A 21569-nucleotide genomic window follows, 5' to 3' on the forward strand; every position below is an offset into this window, starting at 1 on the left:
CTCCCGCCACTCTCCTGTTTCGTTATTTCTCTCGGGAAACTCCCGTAATTTGTCTGGCCCAATGTAGTTATGAAAAATCTCTTTTTGTCCATGTTTGTCAAGCGGCCAGATCTTGGATGAAGCTCATCACCTCACATAATTGACAGAATATTCAAATCTTGGAGCATTTTTTTTTTTTACCTCAGTCTGGCAACATACGTCACAACACAGTTGCGCTGTTGATTTCTGCATTGGTGGTAGATGCAGGGAGGGCAGTGGTAGCAATATCAGTAGTACTTAGACCATCACGCTAAATATATATATATATATATATATATATATATATATATATATATATATATATATATATATATATATATATACATACACATATATATGTGTGTATGTATATATATATATATATATATATATATATATATATATATATATATATATATATATATATATATACATACACATATATATATGTATATATATATATATATATATATATATATATATATATATATATATATATATATATATATACACACACACACACACAAGCCACAGGGATTGATCAATGTTTTCATATTTCACTATTCTTTTGTTTGATCAAACATAATTCACTGTGTTTGGACCACGTCAGACATATAAAAGCATTACTTATGCACATCACCTCAAAAACAGAGCACATTTGCCCTAAAGCGCAGAGCATAAGGTAAGAGATGACAGCTGTCTGTGCTATCTGGGGCTGCTTAGTGATCATAAATGTATTGTTTTCACTTCTGCGCCATGGAAACACCACAATTTATTCGGCAACTGTTTGATATGTGAATATAATTCAGTAAAAAAAAATGCTAGAACCGTATGAGCACCGGCAAGAGCTTTCATTTGAGCTAATACTTGTACATGTGTCAAATGAAAAATATGAAAATGAACCAATGTTCAATACCCAGCTCGGGTATCCAAAATACTGTGTATTTAAGTGTAAATAACTTTTGTACAGTTGAATAAAAACCAAAGTGATGCATATGTGCATAATATATAGTTTCTACACTTTCAAATGAAACCACTAACGGGGGATTGGTGCAATGATTGCCCTTTAAATCTTTAAGTGAAATTCAATGACGTCACGGACCCAGTACCGGGTTCACAAAGTTTAACTGGTTCAAAGTCTATATTAATACCTCAAGGGTACATATTAGTAAATAAAAAGTACAAAAGTGTTAATTTTTAGGTAAGTTTTAGGTACTAATTTATACTTTTGTTACCAATATGGACCCTTTAAGTACAAATGTGTATCTTTTGAAAAGGTACTACCCCAGTGACAGCTCGCGTACCTTTATTTCTGAAAGTGTATTAGCCCCAGCTTGACGTCATATATTTCAGAAATTGCCATTTACCCCAAATCCTGAGTGCTTTGAGATTTGATTGCAGGTGTAACAAGAGGAATATTGCTTGTTTGTTTCTTTGTGTAATGTTGTTTTTGGACATTGTGCTCCCGGTGATAGCGTTGTTGATCTGTGAAGCTTGACCGGAGTGCCGCAAGTGTCGCTTCTGGGCCCTTTCGTTTTTTTTCCGTTTTTTTATTCTGGCATGTCCTCAGGTGCGCCTGTGCGCACATGTGCCTGCTCATTTGCTTTACCGTCTTTGACTTGTATTCCCCCTTCCCTAGTAAAAAGAAAAAAAACATCTGAAGCATCGTTATCGCCATCCAGACCACTTTTTATTTTCGGTGGAATTACTGAATCATGTCAGCTCGACGTCCCTTGAGTTTCAAATGCAAGCTGTAGAAAAATTAGCCATTGCTTCCGCATGACAAGTGGGATCTATTAGTCTGCTCTGGCCCATAGAGCATGAGCGCGCTCGGTCCACATGGGACCCTCTGTTTTCTGTAACGTGCGCGCACACACACATATGCACATCCATCCGCGGTTCTGTGGCATTAGTCATGCTTTTAAGGTCAGACATAAAGATGCACCCGGTGCTTCTGGGCTACACCGACAGACAGGAACATATTCACAGATCTGTTTAGCATTCTGTATGTGATTTCCTGTTAATTTCCATTGCGTGGAGGTCAACTGTGACAGCAAGGCAACTGCCTGGTCTGTGTGACGGCAGCATACTGACCTGCCCGACCTTGCTTAGGCACAGCCTGTGGCAGCGCTAGTAAGCATTAACACAGTCGAAGCTAGCTTTTGGCTTTCGGTCAATGTCACGGCTTACAGCATCTCAGATGCAATATGCTGTCCGCTTTCTTTGTATTTTACATCGCTTTTAGCTCTGCATGAGTGTATTTTTGCGCATTGTTATATTGAATAATGACAAAATGTCCTTAATGTGTTTTTCTTATCTCTATCTCTTGCAGGTATTTCAGTAACAAAGAAGACACACACCTGTAAGTCATGTATTTTACTTTTAATCATTAAATGTTTTTATTATTATTTAGTAATATTATTATTATTATTATTATTATTATTATTATTAGTAGTATTATTATTATTATTATTGTTGTTGTTTAAAGGGATAGTTCATCCAAAAATGAAAACTGTCATCATTTACTTATCCTTCACTTTTTTTGAACTTGTTTTGAATATATATGTTAGCAATATCACACTCGTAGCTGTGTGATATGGCTGTATATCAGCACTGGTGGGAGGCATGCGTTGGCTTGAGGCCACAGGCAGAGTGTCTTAGTGTTCCACCAGTGTAAATATACAGCCATATCGCTCTGCTACGAGTGTGATATTGCATTTATACAACAGTTCGACTGCATTATCGTGTATATAAGCAAGAAAAAGTCTCAAAAACCTTTTGTACGAGGAACTACTTTCTTCCACCATTCGTTTACATCTGCAGCTGACGGTCAGAACAGCAGAAACTGCTGCTACCTCACCAACGTCACTTTAGAGTTAGTATTTGAATGATTCTCTAGCGTAATGTCTAGTTATGACAAAACAGGTTATGTTGCTGATTTTTTAAATCATAAGGCTGAACGGCATGAAATGCCACCAGTCTACTGAGATTTCAAAGTATTTCTCTGTTGTAATGGAGATATCACAATAATTACCCCAAAAAGCCAAAGCTAACACTAGCAGATTACTATGGTATAAATACAGCACTACAACATACAAAAGAAAGAGATGAATGCCACTTACCTGTTTTATAATGATTTGATCAGCTGTAGTTGTAATTTAAGCTTTGAGTTTTTCTCGACTAAGGACTTGCGGAGACTGCGGTCTCTGGCACCATCTAGTGGCGGAACGTCAACCATCTTTGCTCTGCTCAGTATGACTGACTGATGGATGCAGATGTGCTGAATCTATTAAAAATATTTAAAATAGTCTTTATAAATGAACTGCATATTTGCAATCTAAACAACTGCATTCTTGCATAAAAAACCTTAAACGTACATTATGTTGTCCAACAGCTGAAATATTTGTCAAACTGTTGAGTTTACTGATAAGCTGTTACTTTATGTGGGTGGAGTAATACACAAGGGTAAAGAGTCTGTATGAGTGCTGTTATCGCAGAAAATTGCACGGCTATCAGCCAATCAGATTCGAAAACCAGACAGAACTGTTGTATATATATATATATATATATATATATATATATATATATATATATATATATATATATATATATATACATCGATTATTTATTATATTTTTAGCGCATTTCCAAACATAATAGTTTGAAATTTAAAATTTAAAATAAAAAATTTAGAAATAAAAACTAACTTATTCTAGCCGAATTAAAACAACCTTCTCCGGAAGAAAAAAAATTATCGGACATACTGTAAAAATGTCCTTGCTCTGTTGAAACTCTCTCTCTTTCTCTCTCTCTCTCTCTCTTTCTCTCTCTCTCTCTCTCTCTCTCTCTCTCTCTCTCTATATATATATATATATATATATATATATATATATATATATATATATATATATATATATATATATATATATATATATATATATATATATATATATATATATATATATATATATAAAGGTTAGAAACCAAGTAAACGGAAAACTTTAATTTTGAGGTGAACTATCCCTTTAAGGTCTTTTTAATTTAATTATATTATTGCATGTTTGTTGGATTAATAGGCTACTTTTTTAATGGGATCAACTGTTCTTTCATAGACTCTACTTGCTCTTTGTAGACAAGGATGCGGTTTGTCTGACCTCCTTGAGTGAGGTTAAAAACGTTCCTTTTGATAATTTTCGGAGAGAGATATGGATCAGCTCTGGAGGGAAGACTGTAGAGTATCTGACAGGTTGCATACGTGACCTTTCGAGACTTTGTGCATCCAGCAGATTAAGTATATCAGTGACTTGATCTTAGTTTCAGGTTTTGTTGAGGTTGCAGGTCGGTTCAATTTCACACCTGAGCTTCTGAAGAGGTGTTTAAAGCTGAGCATTTGAATATATTTGCTCAGTGCTGGGGAAGTTACTCTAAAACTTGTGAAGCTACAAGCTGTTCACTATTTAATAAAAGGGTGATCCAAAGTGTATTTTTAAGGCTTGGTTGTGTTTATAAAGTGCAATGTGTGCTCATGCCTCATTTGTAAAAAAAAAACGCTTTATTTTTTCATGTATTGTACTTTGATTAGAGCTACTCTGCTAACATGAAAACCACTGTCATATTTCCTAGTTCCTCTGAAAGGCCCGCCCTCAAGTGGGTCTGATTGGTCAGCTAACATAATGTGCTGTGATTCGCAGATCGGCTCCACGTCACCAGGAAAAGCATCACATGCCTTCAAGCAGGCACTTTTGCACTGTGTAAACAGTCAGTCAGGGTAGCTGTTAGATCAGACAGAAATTGAAGAAGACACAGCTGAACTAAAGTAAAAAACTGACAAGTGTGTTTTACATATGTTCGAAATAAGCTTGTGTAAGTAATATGAAACATATCTCTTGCCAGTTTGTTGTTTGGGATGTAGAACGCAGGGCAAGTGGCGCATAGAGAGACACTGAAAGCGGCTGCATAGAGAGACAATGAAAGAAGCTGCACAGAGACACTGCAGCGCTGGTGAAGATTGTGTGTGTTCACAGCGGTTTGTCTGATAAATTGTTAGCGGTGCCAAACAGCATTTCCCAGTGTTTACATCCTTGCTACAGCATACCGTTCATGCTACAAAAACTGTGCATGTAATTGATAGATTTTACCAAATAAAAATACCTACAGGTTGCGGCTCACAATACACAGCTTCGTTGGTTGGAGGAGTTTTTAGCCGAATCCAGCACTGAACTAGGAGAGATTCTGGAAGCTGTCCTTTGTCAAATGCTAGCTATATTTTTTTTTAGAATTCTCTGGAACCTAATTAAAATTTAATTGTAAGCACTTCTCTCTTTGAGTCGTGTCCTTTGGAAGTCCAAATACAGAAACAGAAGAAGCTCTTTGTGAAAATAGCAAGTGTTTAAATGGCATTTTAGCCTTTTCTGCTATAACATTACAGCGCCTCTGGCCATGCCACTTTTGCAGCACGGGGTGTATGCGAGTGGTGTATGCGTGTAACCTGACGCGTCTGTGATCTCATTAGCCTAGATGTATTTCTTTATAGTACCCAAACTTCATTCTCTGTAGGCTGTGCTAAGCTAACTCTGTAAAAGCCAATGTCTCCCTGTTGCATTGAACTTTGAGCGTCTTACATTCAGAGATGTTGTTCACACAGCTACACTACACATCAACTAAAGTTTAAAATATGATATCGTTGTGGACAACCCCTTTAAAGTAATTCCTCTGGGTTTCCACTGGTTACGGACTTTTCTGGAATATCGTGCAATTTTGAAAAGCCTATCCTAGACATTGAATGCCAATGAATTTGAAATAATTTACTCCAGGTCATAGAATTTCAGGGATTTTTGTTGTTTAAATTTAAATTTCTCTTTCATTTATCTAAATGCAATTGTATTATTATGTGTTTTTATTGTATTGTAGCTCTTTTATTTTTTGTTTCATAGCATAAATAGTCACTGACTAAATTGAAAATATAGCCAGTTAGGTAGCGAGCTAATTGCTGTGACGTTTTGACAATTTATTACCTCTGCAACTGGTAGTCATGTATTTAAAGTCTTAGATTGGTGTAAAATAATCCCAAAGGAATGTATCAATCAATGTCGTATAAATTAATAAGATGAACAAACCCTTGAGTTAAGTTAGGCAAGTCAATCTAACTTGCTTCGAGCATTAGCATCCTGATTTAAACAGATGTGACTTGACAAAACACAATTAAATATAGGCTATATGATTCTTTTTTGCTCATAGGTAATAGAAATTCATCTGTTTTGTCACTGAAAGTGAGGGAAAAGCCAGGGCCTTACTGAAAAAAAAACAGCTTAAACCAGCCTAGGCTGGTTGGCTGGTTTTAGCTGGTCAACCAGGCTGGTTTTAGAGGGGTTTTGGCCACTTCCAGGCTGGTTTACAGCAATTTCCAGTCTGTTCTTAGCTGGTCAGGCTGGGAGATGACCAGATAAAACCAGCTTGATCAGCCTAGCCTGGCTGGAAGCCCAGCTAAAACCAGCTATGTCCAGCTTAAACCAGGCTGGTCAGGCTGGTTTTAGCTGGTCATTTTCCAGCCTGACCAGCTAAGACCAAACTGGAAATAGCTGGAAACCAGCCTGGAAGTGGCCAAAACCCCATCTAAAACCAGACTGGTCGACCATCTAAAACCAACCAGCCAGCTTAGGCTGGTTTAAGCTGTTTTTTTCATTAGGGGGTAATTGAAATTTGGTTTACTGCAATTCCATATACGGTCAAGCTAACAGTAATGTATGCTAACAACAATGATTTTGTTAACTGTGCTACAAAGTGAAGAAAACGTCACAGCTGCTAACAATATGGCCACAAATACCTCTGAAAATATTTAAGCTAGAGATGCTAAAGACAACTGGTATTAGCATTGCTAGCTTCTTACTATCCTTCAGTTGCTTAGAGGCTGTATTTGTTTTACATTTCAATTATCTGTTAATCAAGCTGAGTGAAAGATCCCCTTGTCATTTTATATAAAAAATACCACCATCCTTTCATCAGCCTCCGTTCCCTTGACTCGTTGAAAGGCTTTAGAAGCACCCGGTTGTAGCCGTCTTCTCCATTCATCCAGCGTAAAGGTGGATCTTTCATCCTTTCTTCCAGGGCCCTACCGCTATCTTAATTACACTGCTGATCACTTCTCCTTAACAGAAGGAAGTGAAATCAAAGAACGCTTCAAGCGAGAGGGTTCAAAGCCATAGACCGGACTTTCCTATTTAATCTCAATGAAAGAAATGCTAATGACGCGTGTCAGAGAAGCCGTTGGAGAGAAAGGACGAGAATGAAGCGTGGAGACGACATGTTAGGGATGAGAGCATGGGTCAAAGGGCGCTGTTTGACAGAGAAAGGGTTCAAAAGACACATAATGGGAAGAAAGAGCGTCCCGCCAGTCACAAAAGAACTGGGTGAATTGGCTTTTTTAGTCATCAAACACAACTTGATCTTAATTACGTTCAGAATGGAGCCAGCCTGAACACCCTAACCACTTAGCAATGTCCCATAGTGTCATGGAGGCCAGCTAGCAGTATTGTGTGAGTACACCTCACTACTGTAGCCTCAAGAGGTGGACTAGGATGAAACTAGAAGGGTTTCGTTAGTGCTCTGACCCGGATGGGAGTAAGGTTTAAGGGGCTGAGAGCAATGGAGAGTCAAAAAGGAACATTAATGACTGATGCTAGAGGGTTCAATCTTTAGTGCACTTGTCTCCCTTGTCGGAAAATGCTGACTTGGAGCATCTTTGGAGCGGTACAAGTAGAACTACAATCGCCATACTCTGAGCTGTGGACTGGATGGGAGTGAGATTTGGAAAGTGATTGTAATGAACATTAGCTAGCAGGAGCTGTGTAAAGCCTGGTTTATACTTCTGCGTCAAGTGACCGGCGTAACCCACGGCGCATGCAACGCGTGCAGCTGTGCATTTATACTTCTGCGCGCTGTCTCTGTTGGTCTGCATTAACACTTCCGAAACGCTAGTTGGCAGTGAGGTGTAAATGTTCCTCTGTGTCGAGTTTCTTCATCTGTGTTTTGCTTTTCCTGAACACTTCCTGGATGTACAAGTGGCTCCCCTGCTGAAAAATCCAGCTTAAACCAGCCTAGGCTGGTTGGCTGGTTTTAGCTGGTCAACCAGGCTGGTTTTAGAGGGGTTTTGGCCACTTCCAGGCTGGTTTCCAGCCATTTCCAGCCTAGTCTTAGCTGGTTAGGCTGGGAGATGACCAGCTTGACCAGCCTAGCAGGCTGGGAGCCCAGCCAAAACCAGCTATGTCCAGCTTAAACCAGGCTGGTCAAGCTGGTTTTAGCTGGATTCAGCTGGTCATTTTCCAGCCTGACCAGCTAAGACCAGGCTGGAAATGGCTGGAAACCAGCCTGGAAGTGGCCAAAACCCCTCTAAAACCAGCCTGGTCAACCAGCTAAAACCAGCCAACCAGCCTAGGCTGGTTTAAGCTGGATTTTTTAGCAGGGTCAAACTCATTCATTTTGAGGCAGGAACCAGCAGACATGCAACAACTTTAACTATGAGATAAACACAAAACAAAACTTTCCATCCAGAACTCCTTCACGGGACTCCACACTTGTAAACAAGCTCTTCATTGGGCTAGCGCCGCTCGCGTGGCTCTCGGTCCCGCCCAGACTCATCAGCGCTACCAAGCCGACCAATCACAGAGCTTGCACTACGCGTTGGTGCGACGTGTAGTTACATTTTTTGAGAGGTGCACGTCAGCGACGGCCACAACAAAGGGCTATGCGTCGACGCCGTAGCATACGCGTGCGTTTGACGCAGAAGTATAAATCAGCCTTAAATCTCACTGACCTGGCTTAAAGGAGCACACTAGTGACGGTCTAGTCGAGCACAGATTCCAAATGGAGAAGAAGATCTAACAAATCAAGGTGAACGCAGAGCTGTTTTTTTTATTAATTTCTGGACACAAAGATCTGTATGATAAAAACAATAGCGACAACAACAATGTCAGCGGAAGAGAGTTATTATGGCTTGTAACTGCAGATCTAGGATTCGATGGTGAGTTTCATTTAACTGTTTTATTATTATTTAACTTTTTATTATGACTGTTTTTACTTGTAAGTGCCATCTAACATCATTAGGTGCTTTTGCACATTCAGGCCCCGTTTACACTGTTGCATTTTAGTTTTAGATCAAAAACGATCCGCGTCCACATATCACGTGACCATTCGAGCACTCTGTGGATGCGCGTTCTAGTATAAACAGGAAGCATGCGTCTCGCTCGGCATTTTGTTATTGTTAGTCAACAAACCCCGGTTGAACAATGAACGCGATGGCAAAGAAAGCAAGAGAGGTATTTTTGTGGACAGACAACGAGGTTGAGTTTTTACTAAACGTAACAAATGAATAACTGCACAATGGCACCTAAAACAGACAATAGTGCAAACAACGCTCCCATTTCTGTGCCCGTGTTGTTGTTTACAGTGAAGGCTGGTCTGCTGTCTTCCGGTAGCGTTAAAGCCATGTGTTATAGTCATGTGATAGGGGCTTGATGAATAAGGTAAGGATACGCAATGACAAAAGCCCCAATCAGGTAGCGAATCTCAGCAGCCCCGCCTCCGTTTTCAGACGTCTCCATTTTCCCCCATCCACACTGAGACGGAGCAGCAGCGTTTCAGAATAAAAACAGCCTCTCCAGCGTTTTCAAAACGCTCCGTTTTCGGCGCTCGAGAACTCCGGTGTAGTGTGGACAGATGGCGTAACCGTAGCAAAACTCATGAGTTTTCAAATTCTCTGCTCATCACCAGTGAAAATCAATTCAGTATGAATGCCTAAAAACATTTTGAAAGGCACTGATCTTCCTGATGTGGACAAGCCTTGAGGTTTTACAGGAGTAATCTTGACATTAGAGTAATAAATGGCAGGTAGTGCACGTAAACCTCACTAACCTGCTCTCGAGGTGCACTGGCGACCGACTCTAGAAGCTGTAGTCTTTAAATCTCACTCAGAGTTGTGTGAGCAGAACCAAAGGGGCTATAATAGCAACCACGTTGAACGCATTATGCTACATCCAAACTTGTTAAATTAGCCTTTTAGCATGTAATACAAAACTTCACATCGAATTTCCTTTTGCGCTCGGAAATACGCCACATTAGAGAAACGAAATGATGTGCATGTTGGCTGTAATGAAGGGAGCAGCTGAGATTGGCTGATGTACAGGGTAGTGTGGGTTGGGTGGGGGTTGTGCAAATGTGCGTTTTACAATCGACTAGGCCGCATATGCACTCATAACGCATTCATGAAAGCAACTGAACTGGAACGTGCTCATACACATGCTCATGTGCACACACACACATGCCCAAGGCTATCACCCCCAAATATTATACAGTATTTACACACATTTCCGCTAATCCAGGGTTGCCAGGTTTGTAAGAGAAAGTCAACCTAATAAACAATCAAAACTAAATGGCTAATAAAACTAGCCCAGAGTATGTTCACATTCGGTCTATACTATATATTAGCAAAATTAATACATTTGTAGATTAAGGCTGAAGTTCAGCACCTTTTGACTTAAATACTAATATTAAAATTACGGTTACAATCTAAACTTTACTATTTGGGCATGATCTTAGCATTTCTTTAATAAATAGTACATTTTTCACTGTAAATAACATTTAACTTTGATCTACACCTTACTATTACATGAGTATTTCTGTAAAAATACTACAATCTCTACCTTTTGTGACTGGGAATAAATAAGGTTTGGAAAATCAAAATTTGATTTTCAAACAAAAAAACAAAGTAAAAAATACAACCTGCAGAACCAGCACCCAAATTCCTGTGGACTTGGCAACCCTACCCATCTCCAACAATCTTAACCACACACACACTCTTCACGAACTCTCACCTACCCGCACACACACACACACATCACACAGAGTCATCAGCCTCATCTCTCCACTCTTGCCTGAATGATCAAAACCGTGCGCGCGGCCCACCGGTCCCCTCATCAATATAAATTACAGGGCAGCTGTTGGCTAGCAGGCACTTTCTCCGCTCCCTCTTGGCCTCCCCTGGCTGCGCGTTCAGTGCTTAATAAGCCCGAGCACTTTCTGGAAGAGAACAGATACTTCAGTTCTCCTCTTTACGAGCCACAAGCCGTCTCTCCGACCAGCAGAACGTCATTCTGAAGTGCCACGGAGACAAAGCCAAAGTAGAAACGAACGTTCAAAGTCAGAAATGAACATTCAGGGCTAATTTTACGCGCAGAGAATAATCGGTAGCGATGAACCAAAGTTGAAGTTTCTTTATCACGTTACAAAAGTGAGATCGCCACCTACTGGTCTGGCTTGCATTTATTGTGAGGGGTTTTCTTCGTAATCCCCAGCTGAAAAATCCAGCTTAAACCAGCCTAGGCTGGTTGGCTGGTTTTAGCTGGTTGACCAGGCTGGTTTTAGAGGGGTTTTGGCCATTTCCAGGCTGGTTTCCAGCCATTTCCAGCCTGGTCTTAACTGGTCAGGCTGGAAAATGGCAAGCTAAAACCAGCTTGACCAGCCTGGTTTAAGCTGGACGTAGCTGGTTTTGGCTGGACTCCTAGCCTGGCTAGGCTGGTCAAGCTGGTTTTAGCTGGTCATCTCCCAGCCTGACCAGCTAAGACCAGGCTGGAAATGGCTGGAAACCAGCCTGGAAATAGCCAAAACCCCTCTAAAACCAGGCTGGCCGACCAGCTAAAACCAGCCAACCAGCCTAGGCTGATTTAAGCTGGATTTTTCTGTAGGGTCATGTGAACTGCGATTAAGTCGACAACACTGTTGACAAAAAGTGAAGCGGTAAACATTTTTGTTTTTTAATGGATTGTTGTCATATCTTTTGATTGTGTATTTGGACTTGTGGAGCTGCGCATTGATGGATTTGCTCTTCAGTGTTTGGACTTTCAGCAGTGAAAATTAAACCACACTGAACTGAACTAAACTGAAATTTCAACTCCGAAACTGGACTGACACAGTTTCAATTTACTATAATCTTCCATGTGAAGCTGCTTCGACACAATCTACATTGTAAAAGCGCTTTAGAATTAAAGACGAATTGAATTGAATGTAAACCTATCCAATGACAAGCAGTGATTTGTTGAAAATCAGAAATAAACATTCATGTCTAACTTCATGCCTAAATAATTGGTAGCGATGGACCAAATTTGTAACACTTACAAAGTTTCTTTATGAAATTAGTTTTTTTATGAACATAAGATCGCCACCTACTGGTCTGGCATGCATAATATATTGTGTTTTTTTCTTCGTAACCATGGCGATTGATTCATCAACACTGTTTACAAGTGCGCAAAGGAAAACATTTTTGTTTTTAATGGATTGTTGTCACGTAAACATACACTGTTAACAATTCCCTGTAGAATCTACAGTAACTCACTGGCAGCAGTTTAACAGTAACGTACTGTAAATCAATTACAGCGGAAATACTCAATATACGTTTACAGCACTATTTATCTTGCTGTGTATATATATTGTCATGATCACCAGCGATCTAACCACCAGAGGTCGCTGGAAAACATTCACACTCATACTAACTACAAATACGCCAGTTCATGGACTACAACTTCATACATGCACTCTGTTCACACACGTTCTAGATCCTGACTGATTACACTCGCATAGCTGAAGTCTGTCATGATCACCAGCAACCTCTGGGGTTAGATCGCTGGTGATTAGGGATGCAACAATACAGTTAGCTCACGGTTTAATACATACCTCGTTTTTTTTAACACGGTTTTCGGTTCGGTTCTCATGGCTTGAAACGTGTGTGCTTTTTATTTTATTTATTTTTTATTCTATAGGCAATAGGAACAGTAAGAGGTTAAGGAGGAAAAAAATAAAAACGATTTATTGCATTACTAATTTTGTTTGGCTTAAAAGCCAAGAAAAGTACACTAGTTCCTTTTGTATTGTATAAAAAAAGATTAACACTGAGATCTCACAGCTGCTGGTAGCCCATGTACAAACTGGGGAACACATATAATCCTACACTTTGAAAATAAACACACAAGTGAAGTTAATAAAAATAAATTGGCCATTTCAAATAAGCATATTTGTACTCAAGTAAACATAAATAAACCATCTTAATTATCTCGGTGCTGAAAAAATGCGAGACTGTAGTCTGTAACGCGGATCGAGTGCTTTTATAAGATGACAAAAGCCCACATCTCCAATCACCGAAAACGGCTGCAAATCTTTAGCAATACACAACCGCACTGCCTTTGTTATTTTTATGTGTCTCTCAGGACCAGTTGGATAGTTTTCTAATCTCAGCCCATGGATTTAGAGGCACACAAAGTCAATTCGGGGAGATATATAACGCACATAAACGATTTAAACGCAAAACTGAAAAAACCGCTATTCACAAGTGCGTATTGAACTATGGAGGTCGTACCAAATGGTTCAATATTAAGAGAACTGTGGCATCCCTACTGGTGATCATGACATGTTATACATGTATATACATATTTACAGTATTGTATATCTTTACTGTAAAATGTACAGTAGTTTTCACAATGCATCTTTAAAATACAGTATCATACTTCATAACTGTTCTATAGTAAAATGTAGTGATCAGCGGTAAAGCCAGAAACTTGTGGAAATTAATTTCCAACATAAACAAATGCTGCAGAGTTACCACTAAACTCTGACCCTTTTCTTAAGCTCATCAGAAAGTGGCAATTGAGACCGTGACCATCTGTCTTTTGTTTATCTGAAAGACAAAGGTGTTAAGAGCCCAGGACTTGCTTCTTGATCCAATCAACTTTTGACATCGTCTCAAACTCAGAGATACACATGGATCAGTAAACTTGCATGTCACAAAAGAGACACAAATGGAAAATTTCACGTCATATACCTGTATATTCAAATGATCATGTATATATTTAATATGCACTGCTTGAAATACTTCACTGTATGAAACTTTGCTTATTAAGGTTTATATATGAATGCTTGGGTAAAGATCAACATTACATAGCGATGTTTAGACTCTATCTATTCCAAATAATGCCTTGGGTAAATTAGATGTGGTTTGGAAAGTGAATTATGCATAGGAAAATATTTAAGACTCTTAAATATTATCATAGTTAACCAGTGGACTATGACTATGCAAATGCAGGCCACATTATGGATGACACCTCCCAGTGACCAACTCACAGGATCATCCAATCACAATGCTGGATTTGAAAGGTGACATCCTTCAATACCGCCTTCCAGAGAAAGTATTAAAGACATTGCCGGTAAAAAGTCTGTTAAGTGTGGGTCCTAAAGAGTGTGTCCTAAAAGGTGGTTGAAGAGTGGTCAAAGTGTGGTTCATGGTGGTTTGCGGGGTTTTGTCCTAGACATCAGACCTTTTGCTGCGTGTTCCAGCAAGGATTTGGTAATTGGATTCACAGTGCTTTTTCCAAGGCGTCTGAACCATCGCATCAAGGCCACCACCTCCAAAAATCTGCGTGTCCCAGATTTCCAGGAACTCTACCTTCAAAGAAAAGGCATCGGCGTGTTCCCAGCATCGAACCACCACCTCCAGAAATCTCCAATTTCTGCGTGTTCCAGAAGATACCGATTTCTACGCTCAAGGATAAAGACGTCGGCGTGTCCCCGACATCAGACCACCACCTCCAGAAATCTCCAATTTCTGCGTGTTCCAGAAGATACAGATTTCTACGCTCAAGGATAAAGACGTCGGCATGTTCCCGACATCGAACCACCACTTCTAGAAATCTCCAGTCTGCGTGTTCCAGAAACTACAGATTTCTTCCACCCAAAGCTCAAGAGAGCCAAGTCTGCTCGTTTCATGCTTCAAGATCTGCAGGAAGATCCAACTTCTTCCATCCACTGCATCAAAGGCAGAAACGTAAATATTCCACTTTCCAACCCTTTAAATTAGACCTTGGCATAGTGTGTTTCAGTATAAAATATTCTAATTATTAGATGTTTAAAACTGATATTCTTTAATAACAAAAACTTGCTCAGTTCTTTGTTATTGTAAAATAAGGTTTACCGTACCTTAACTTAATCACCTTCATCACTTGCCTATGCACTTCATTTATTGTACATTTAGTAATTGTAGTTACCCTTGATTACTATTTTGTTAATAAATACACATTTATTACATTTGTGTCTTCCTTGTGTTGATAATACAGAAAAAGGCTCTACAAGTCAAACGATCTCATTATCCTTCAGATTTGGCCAGATAATAAACTCCTCATTTGTATAATTTAACTAACAATATTTTATTGTTAATTATTTTGACAGTGGAAAGCTGTCTGGTGCCCCGTTTAAAAGGAGTTAGTTATCTGTTATATCTACATCATTTGGTCCCCTACGGGAGATTAAAATATCAATATTAATATCAATACCGAAATATTGATTTTAATATTTGATAAATCCAATTATCACTACAAAAATAAAGTTCATATTACAGTTAAATAATGTGTCACTAATAAAAATTGTTAACAGTGTAATGCAAAAAAAAAATGCTGCTTTAAACTACTTATTTTAAATGAGCTGAAACAACACAATTTTTCAGATATTTTGGGACATCCTAATTATTTTAAGTATAATTATCTTAAATGTGTTACATTTGCTTAATGGAATTGTGTGGAACTCTCCTTGCACTCATTAACATATTAGTAAACTGCAAATCTGCTCTCCCAGTGGGAACCCTGATGTTAAAACGACGTCAATAAAACAAAAATAACATTGATTTGTTTTCAAAACCTTGACATCTATTTGACATCTACATATTTACCACAAAAAGTATTACAAAGAAAAGGTTTATTCATCTGAAAGCTTCGATTACAATCGATAAATTAGCACTGGATTTTGTATTCCGGCAATTAATGTAAACTACCTTGGGGGCTGGGTGTGTTTGGGGGTGAGGTGTCTGAATAACACTGTTGAGAACTGAGTTGGCGTATGGAGCAGGTCTCGAGCAGCTCGTGATCAGATACTATACCTAAGTTGCGACCTGGGGGTGTTACAGACTGTACCATAAAGCTGAGGTCCGGAGGTGGGGGCGGGAGGATTAGGTGGTGAAACTACGGAATTTTTCTGGGAGAAGTAACAAAATGGGAGGGTGGTGGGAGATGAGTCTGAAATACGGGAGTCTCCCGGAAAAAATGGGAGTGTTGGCAGGTATGCATCAAATTAACATCTAATGTTGGTGTCCAAAAGTACGTCTGTCCAGTAATCGATTTTTTGACGTGTTTTAAGACGCCAATATTAGTTGTCAGTTTAATGAATTAGGACAGAATTTTCAGTTTTGGGTGAAGGGTACCCAGCAGGTACAGGATGTCAACAAGACATCAGATTGGCGATGGACCCTATCATCGTGGGACGTTGATTTTTGTTGAGTTGTGAACCCCACATCAGGCCGATTTCAATGTAGAACATCAGACAGATGTTGCATTTTGGTTACTTTCCAACGCAACCTTAAAACAACAAAATATCATTGTGATTAATGCAACGCAGTCTCACGGCAATTCGTAACTTTTTGATTTCCTGTCTAATTCGTAAGAATTCTTACGATCTAATTTGTATAATTTAGTATGATTTTAGTACAATTAGAGGCAGGGTTGAGTGCCATGCCTCCTTTTTTAAATCGTACATTTCTATACGACAAAACTTGAATTGATACGAATTAGCCACTAAACGCATAAAACGTAAAATACTTACGTTTTCTTGTGAGAACAGTTAGGACTCATGTTACATGATGTTACAGTTCGACGTTGAGTGGATGTTACTAATATGACGTCAATCAGATGTTGGATTTTGCTTGCCAAACCTGACCAAGAAATGTCTGTATTTTACATCAGTATGTCATTGGTTTAAATTTTGGCTCGACATTTGATTTTGGTCACTTTCCAACACATACTAAAATCAACAAAATATCTACGTCATCTCATGTTGTTATTGGACATCAAAATAACATTGTTCTTAGATGCTGATGACCTTAACCTAATCTAATATTATTGTCTTATGATGTGTGTCTGCTGAGTATACCTTTAATTTCTGCTTCTACAACATAACACAACACTCAAAACTATTTCAAGTTATTTCATAGTTTCTTATCCACAAAGGGCAAAATGTGTAAAAAGCAATTGTTTTTAAAAAATGACACATTTCTGAAAGTGCTGCTCTTTGTTTAGCTGGAGCAGACGCTCTCGAGTTGCTCTTGAGTCATTTGAGAATGTGGCATAAACACTGACTGTGAAACTCCCTACAGGCTCTGTTTTACAGCTCAGTTTCGTGCATGGTTTTCCTTTATGTTTGAACTTGACAGTTTTATAGCCGGCCTTTTTATATAGTGCTACTGCAAGGCCATGTGGTTCGTTCTGGCAACAGACTCTTTTCCTTAGATAAACAGTGGCGTTTAATAGCTCTCTGAGAGGAAAAACACAACACCAGACAGGAATTAAGTACTTAAACGTCTCCCGTTAAGAACAGGGTGTTCCGTGGAATTGAAATAAATGACAGACAGAAAATATTGGCTTTTAAAAGATCTGTAAGACTTTTAGAGCCAAAGTGTATTTTGCTTTTTTAATTCAATTGTTCAAGCTTTTCGGACAGAAAAAAATGGCGCCTGACTGCAGATTGTGAGATATTGCAGCCTGATCTCACGTAACTATTTTACGTTTTGTCAGTTTAGTGGCAAATTCTTACGAGTTCAGTCGTATGAAAATGTATGATTTTAAAAAGCAGGCATGGCACCAAACCCCGCCCCTAAACCCAACTGTCATTGGGGAATATGCGAATCATACTAAATAAAATTCATGCAAATTAGCCACTGAAACAAAAAGTTACAAATTGCCGTGATATTATGTTGGATTTTGTGTCGTAGTGATTCGTAAAATGAAATTTGCCATCAAAAACCTAAAATCAACTATTTTATTTCATATTAGCTTATTTAAAAAAAAAAAAAAAGCCTGTTCTATTAACAACTTCCATAATTTGAGGTAATGCATACATTTTCTTTAGTACTTTTTCACTCTTTATCATTGTCGTTGCTTCTGACTAGCCATTGCTAATTATTCCCACATCTATTTTTCTTTTTTTATTCAATTGTTAAAGCTTTTCGGACAAAAAAAATGGTGCCTGACTGCAGATTGTGAGATATTGCAGGCTGTTCTCACAAGGAAGCGTATTATTTTACATTTTGTCAGTTTAGTGGCAAATTCTTACAAGTTCAGTCGTATGAAATTGTACAGTTTTAAAAAGCAGGCATGGCACCAAACCCCAGCCCTAAACCCAACTGTCATTGGGGAATATGCAAATCATACTAAAGACGAATTCATGCAAATTAGCCACTAAAACAAAAAGTTACGAATTGCTGTGATATTATGTTGGATATTGTGTTGTGGTGATTCGTAAAATGAAAATTGCCATCAAAAACCTAAATTCAACTATTTTATCTTATATTAGCTATTAACAAGATCCATAACTTGAGGTATTGCATACATTTTCTTTAGTACTTTTTCACTCTTTATCATTGTTACTTGTCTTTGCTACTGACTAGCCATTGCTAGTTAATCCCACATCTATTTTTATTTTTTATTCAATTGTTAAAGCTTTTCGGACAGAAAAAATGCTACCTCACTGCAGATTGTGAGATATTGCAGACTGTTCTCACAAGGAAGCGTATTATTTTACATTTTGTCAGTTTAGTGGCAAATTCTTTAGTCGTAAGAAAGTTCAGTCGTAAGAAAATGTGTGGTTTTAAAAAGCAGGCATGGCACCAAACCCCGCCCCTAAGCCCAACTGTCACTGGGCAATATGTAAATCATACTAAATACGAATTCATGCAAATTAGCCACTAAAACAAAAAGTTACGAATTGCTGTGATATTATGTTGGATATTGTGTTGTGGTGATTCATAAAATGAAAATTGGCATGAAAAATCTAGAATCAACTTTTTTATCTCATATTAGCTTATTTTCAAAAAAAACCAACATCTGCCTGTTCCATTAACAAGATCCATAACTTGAGATAATATATACATTTTCTTTAGTACTCTTTCACTCTTTATGATTGTTACTTGTCGTTGCTACTGACTTGCCATGGCTAATTAATCCCTCATCAATTTTTTTGTCAATTGTTAAAGCTTTTCGGACAAAATCAAATGGTGCCTGACTGCAGATTGTGGGATAATGCAGCCTGATCTCATGAAGAAACGTAACAATTTTACGTTTTGTCAGTTTAGTGGCAAATTCGAGTTCAGTCGTATAAAAAAATTTACTATTTTAAAAAGCAGACATGGCACCAAACCCCACCCCTAAACCCAACTGTCATTGGGGAATATGTAAATCATTCTAAATACGAATTCATGCAAATTAGCCACTAAAACAAAAAGTTACGAATTGCTGTGATATTATGTTGGATTTTGTGTTGTAGTGATTCGGAAAACGAAAATTTTGCCATCAAAAATCTAGAATCAACTATTTTATCTCATATTAGCTTATTAAAAAAAATGGACTGTTCCATTAACAACATCCATAATTTTAGGTAATGCATACATTATCTTTAGTTTATGCTGGTAAATCAGTGCTTTTGAAAACACTATCGTTTGGTTTAGAGAAGGAGGAGAGTGGTTTAGTTGATTGGTCAATCAGTCAACAGTGGCGTTTCGTGGATATGTACGAGAACAGCAGGCACAGATGGCACTCGCAAAAGAAATTTGAGATCTCAAAAAGCGTACAGAGCAGGGGAAAACAAAAACTGCAAAAAAAAAAAAAAAAACGTAGCTCCTGGGACGTATTTGGCGCTCTCCAGAAATGTATATTGGGGTACGTTATCAGAATGAGCCTGTATTATATATAATTGATGTTTATTTGTACATGTTCAATGACGTGTAATAAGTGTCAATGCTAATTAGATTACAGCTTCAAAAGTACAACACATGGGTTAAAAGCCTGCAAATTCACGGATGGGGTCGTCTCAATCTGATTGTTTTACATGTCTTATTTTCCGGGCAAACGCCGAATAATAAACACGCAATCTACTTGAAATCTGCCTAGATTTATGTGATATTCCCAACTTGTCAGAAGCTCCGGGTATGAAGCGCAGAAGATAAATGGGCTCGGCGTTACACCACGGTTTGTTATTCTATCGAGAATTATTCTCTCCTAACGCATTGTTCTGCCATGATGCTGTTAGTCATGGATGACAGGTATTGAGCAAATGAAGTATTTGCTTGTTTAGGGCGGCACAGAGAGAGAGAGCGACAGCTGTAGCGGAGCCCGTCTGAATCCCGCGCAGGTTATTCGTGACCGAGGGGACGCCAAGACATTGATCCGATGCGAAAACGAAAGAGCGAGGGAAAAGGGAAGAAAGCCTGAGAAAGACAGAAGGAAAGTGATGGAAAGACGGATTGATTGAAATGGAGTCTGGAAAAAAAGAGGGAGAATGGGAGCGCTGTAGAGAAGGCTTATCTGTCTCCATAGCCAGGACAGGCGGTGTCAGTGTTTATTGAGAAGCATGGCTTCACCCTTGCCAGTTCATTTGTTTACCTCCCCGTCCAGTGCCGGGAGAGTCACAAAGAGGCAGCCATGCTAATCTCAATCAAACGATTAAGACATTACGGCTCGGCCTCGCCGGAATAATAATGGCTCATTGAATGATGCGTGATCCTGTGACCCTCGCATTATAAAATTGACTAGCTGATGGCAAATTTAGATGGGCTGTAAGTAGATCTAAGTGCAGATACTGTGAAGTGTCACTTTTGAATAGATATTTTTATTGCTAACTTGTGGACAACATGTGGGTAGTTGATGAATAGGCAGAAAAAAAGTTTTGTAAATCAATTTTTGAACCAAATATATATAAATATATTACCATACACTCAAAAAATGCATTTGCCGCTTGTTTAAACTACTTAATTAATATAAGTTGAACCAACACAGTTCTCAAGTTTTTTTTAGGGGGACAACTTATTATATGTTCAATTTATTGTTTGTAAACTACGATTACGTTGACTTAATTGGTTTGTGTTGGGACAACATGAAGGAGTTGTGTGGAATCTGTAATCTACTACAGTTTAGTTTGAAGTCTGTTGTTCGAGAATACATGGCGGATAATAAGATAATAATTAAACACATCATGTTTTTGTTTTGTTTTTTCTGGAGTAATTTCTAAAGGAGTTAACATGGAGTTGAACCAGATTTTGGTAAAAAGCCAAACAATACAAACAAAAAAATAAAACAAAACAAAAAATGTATTTTGTGTAATAACAACGGAATGATACAAGTAGAAAGCACTGAACTACTGAAATGTAATTAACACTTTATGAAAAGTCTTTTTTTTTTAAGACGGCAGTTTAAAGACGCCTCTCATATAGAGAATGAAGTCACATGCATTGCTCAGGTGTGATTTATTCACAGACGTCAACAGAGTGTAGAAATCTTGATATTTCTGTGGGTCTCATCTATCAAATTTGATTTTTAATTTGTATTCTCTATTGGATTCAAGTCAGGTCAGATTTTCTTTCTTTCAAAGCATTTAAGAGTTTCCTAGGCTGTGTTTTGGATCATTGTCCTGCTGAAATGTCC

General features: G+C 38.4%; 1 protein-coding gene and 1 long non-coding RNA gene across 3 annotated transcripts in view; both read left to right on the top strand.

The window, feature by feature from the left end:
* The window catches only part of roraa (RAR-related orphan receptor A, paralog a), a 512855-nt gene that overhangs the window by 332606 nt on the left and 158680 nt on the right, over window positions 1-21569 (top strand). For both annotated transcript variants that reach the window (XM_087310917.1, XM_087310916.1), the window contains exon 2: window positions 2351-2380. Coding sequence is in view for 1 of the 2 variants with exons in the window: in XM_087310916.1 (XP_087167042.1) it covers window positions 2351-2380 (30 nt within the window). In the remaining variant the exon portion in view is untranslated. The remainder of the gene's footprint in view (window positions 1-2350; window positions 2381-21569) is intronic.
* On the top strand, window positions 8445-19744 carry LOC147837898 (uncharacterized). Its single transcript, XR_015526713.1, has 3 exons — window positions 8445-11189; window positions 16317-17953; window positions 18448-19744. It is a non-coding gene; the product is annotated as an uncharacterized LOC147837898 (long non-coding RNA).

Source organism: Danio rerio, chromosome 25 (assembly GCF_052040795.2).
Source record: "Danio rerio strain M-AB ecotype USA chromosome 25, GRCz13ab, whole genome shotgun sequence".
NCBI lineage: Eukaryota > Metazoa > Chordata > Actinopteri > Cypriniformes > Danionidae > Danio > Danio rerio.